Source organism: Chaetura pelagica, unplaced genomic scaffold, assembly GCF_000747805.2.
Source record: "Chaetura pelagica isolate M959 unplaced genomic scaffold, ChaPel_1.0 scaffold117, whole genome shotgun sequence".
In the NCBI taxonomy this organism is placed as follows: domain Eukaryota; kingdom Metazoa; phylum Chordata; class Aves; order Apodiformes; family Apodidae; genus Chaetura; species Chaetura pelagica.
In genome coordinates, this window is record NW_009954185.1 from 6,024,084 (window position 1) to 6,025,723 (window position 1,640).

At 40.8% G+C, this 1,640-nt stretch overlaps 1 protein-coding gene across 1 annotated transcript in view; it reads right to left on the reverse strand.

Moving 5' to 3' along the window:
• The window catches only part of PHF21B (PHD finger protein 21B), a 167,994-nt gene extending 167,074 nt beyond the window's left edge, over window positions 1-920 (reverse strand). Inside the window, exons 1-2 of the mRNA XM_010002962.1 lie at window positions 903-920; window positions 518-583 (exon numbers count right to left, since the gene is read on the reverse strand). Coding sequence (XP_010001264.1) covers window positions 518-583; window positions 903-920 — 84 coding nt within the window. The remainder of the gene's footprint in view (window positions 1-517; window positions 584-902) is intronic.
• Window positions 921-1,640: the final 720 nt, after the last annotated feature.

Below are 1,640 nucleotides of genomic sequence, written 5' to 3' on the forward strand. Positions count from 1 at the left end.
GGGGGGGGAAGATAAGAAAAGAAGAAAAAAAAAGAGAAGAAAATAAAAAGTGATCAATGAAAATCAGTTTTGTAATCAAACCCAGAAATGGCTCCGAACTGGGCTCCAGCCTCCTCCCTCCCAACTCCTGCTCTGCACATTACACGGAAGTGCACAAAGTAGCCCAAGACAGGAGAATTTTCCATATTCCTAAAACATGTCGACCAACTCAAAATGGACGCCTCTTTTTTTTTTTTAATTTTTTTTTTTTTTTTTTTTTTTTTTTACGTTTTAACTACTGCTTCTCGTTTTACTGCCAAAACTAAAATCATGCTCTTCCCCCAGCAAAGACCCCCAAGAATCCGACCTCATTTTGAAAACATGCATTTTCTTACTTAACACTTAGGAAAACGGACGTTACATTCTCCGCTGTCGGCATTTTTCAGCTAACGCAGACACTTTTCGGACGTTCAGAAAGTGCAAATTGTAAAAACAAGGAGAAAAACCAAACACAACTGAACCGATCTGTTTTCCTTACTTGTTTCTCATTAAGAGCTGCTATTCTCGATTGCCTTTCATGGATTTGTTTCTTAAGATCCCCGTTCTGCAAAAACGGCAACAAGACGCGTATTAAATAAAGGCAAAGTGGTCAACTAACCCCTGGAATGAATCAAACTTGCGATCTAGAAACCGTTCAAAGGCACAAACCGTTCCACCGAAGCCGTACGAAAAGCATGCACACACAAAACACCCTCCTTAGCAAGAAAGCTCCGTGCAGACTACAAAACGAGATCTCTTACTGATAAAGTTTTTTCATCCTGCTGTCCCAGCACAACCGCGCTTATTACAGCAGGGAGAAAAATGCTGAGGAAGAGGGGAAAAAAAAGGGGGGGAAAAAAAAAAAAAAAAGGATCTGCATTTACCTGTGGATCTTGCTTCATCTGTGCAACTAGTTTCTATAGGAAAAAAAAAAAATCACCCGCAAAAAAAAAAAAAAAAAAAAAAAAAAAAGGAGGAATTAGAAACTGTTTCAAGTTTAATGGATTTTTTTAAATGTATGTATGTGTGTGGACGGGGGAGGGAGGGGGGTGAGGAACAAAGAGGCAAGTAAACACTGCGAGTCAGTTTCAAGCAAAGCTCATAAATATTCAAGTCTCGTCCTAATCTCTCCAACACACACGCACACTCGCACACACTCACTCACACTCACGCGCGCACACACTCACACGAGCCCCGGCCGCGACGCTGGTTTAACTCCGCACCTCCCCAGCAGCCACACACACACACACACACACAGCTTCTGATGTGACTGCAGGGATTCATTACAGTTCCATGAGATAAAGCAGAGTGTCTTCATTGATAAAAACCGTAGTGTCTAGTGCTGGTCATAGGCCTGAGGTGACACATCAAGCTGAAAAGTCAAGGTATTTACTTGTGCAAGAAAAGATACATGAACGTGTCTTAACAGCAGCTTAAGACAGTGAACCACTTTATGTCTATAGTTTGAAATAACTATACTATTTATTTAATTTAGACTTGAAACTCTGGTTGTTAAAATACTTAAGCTACATTATGTAATGCTCACAAAGTAAAACAGTAACCAAGAATTGATCCTTACAGGGGTTTAAAAAGCAACCAACCAGCCAACTCCTCCCCCCCCC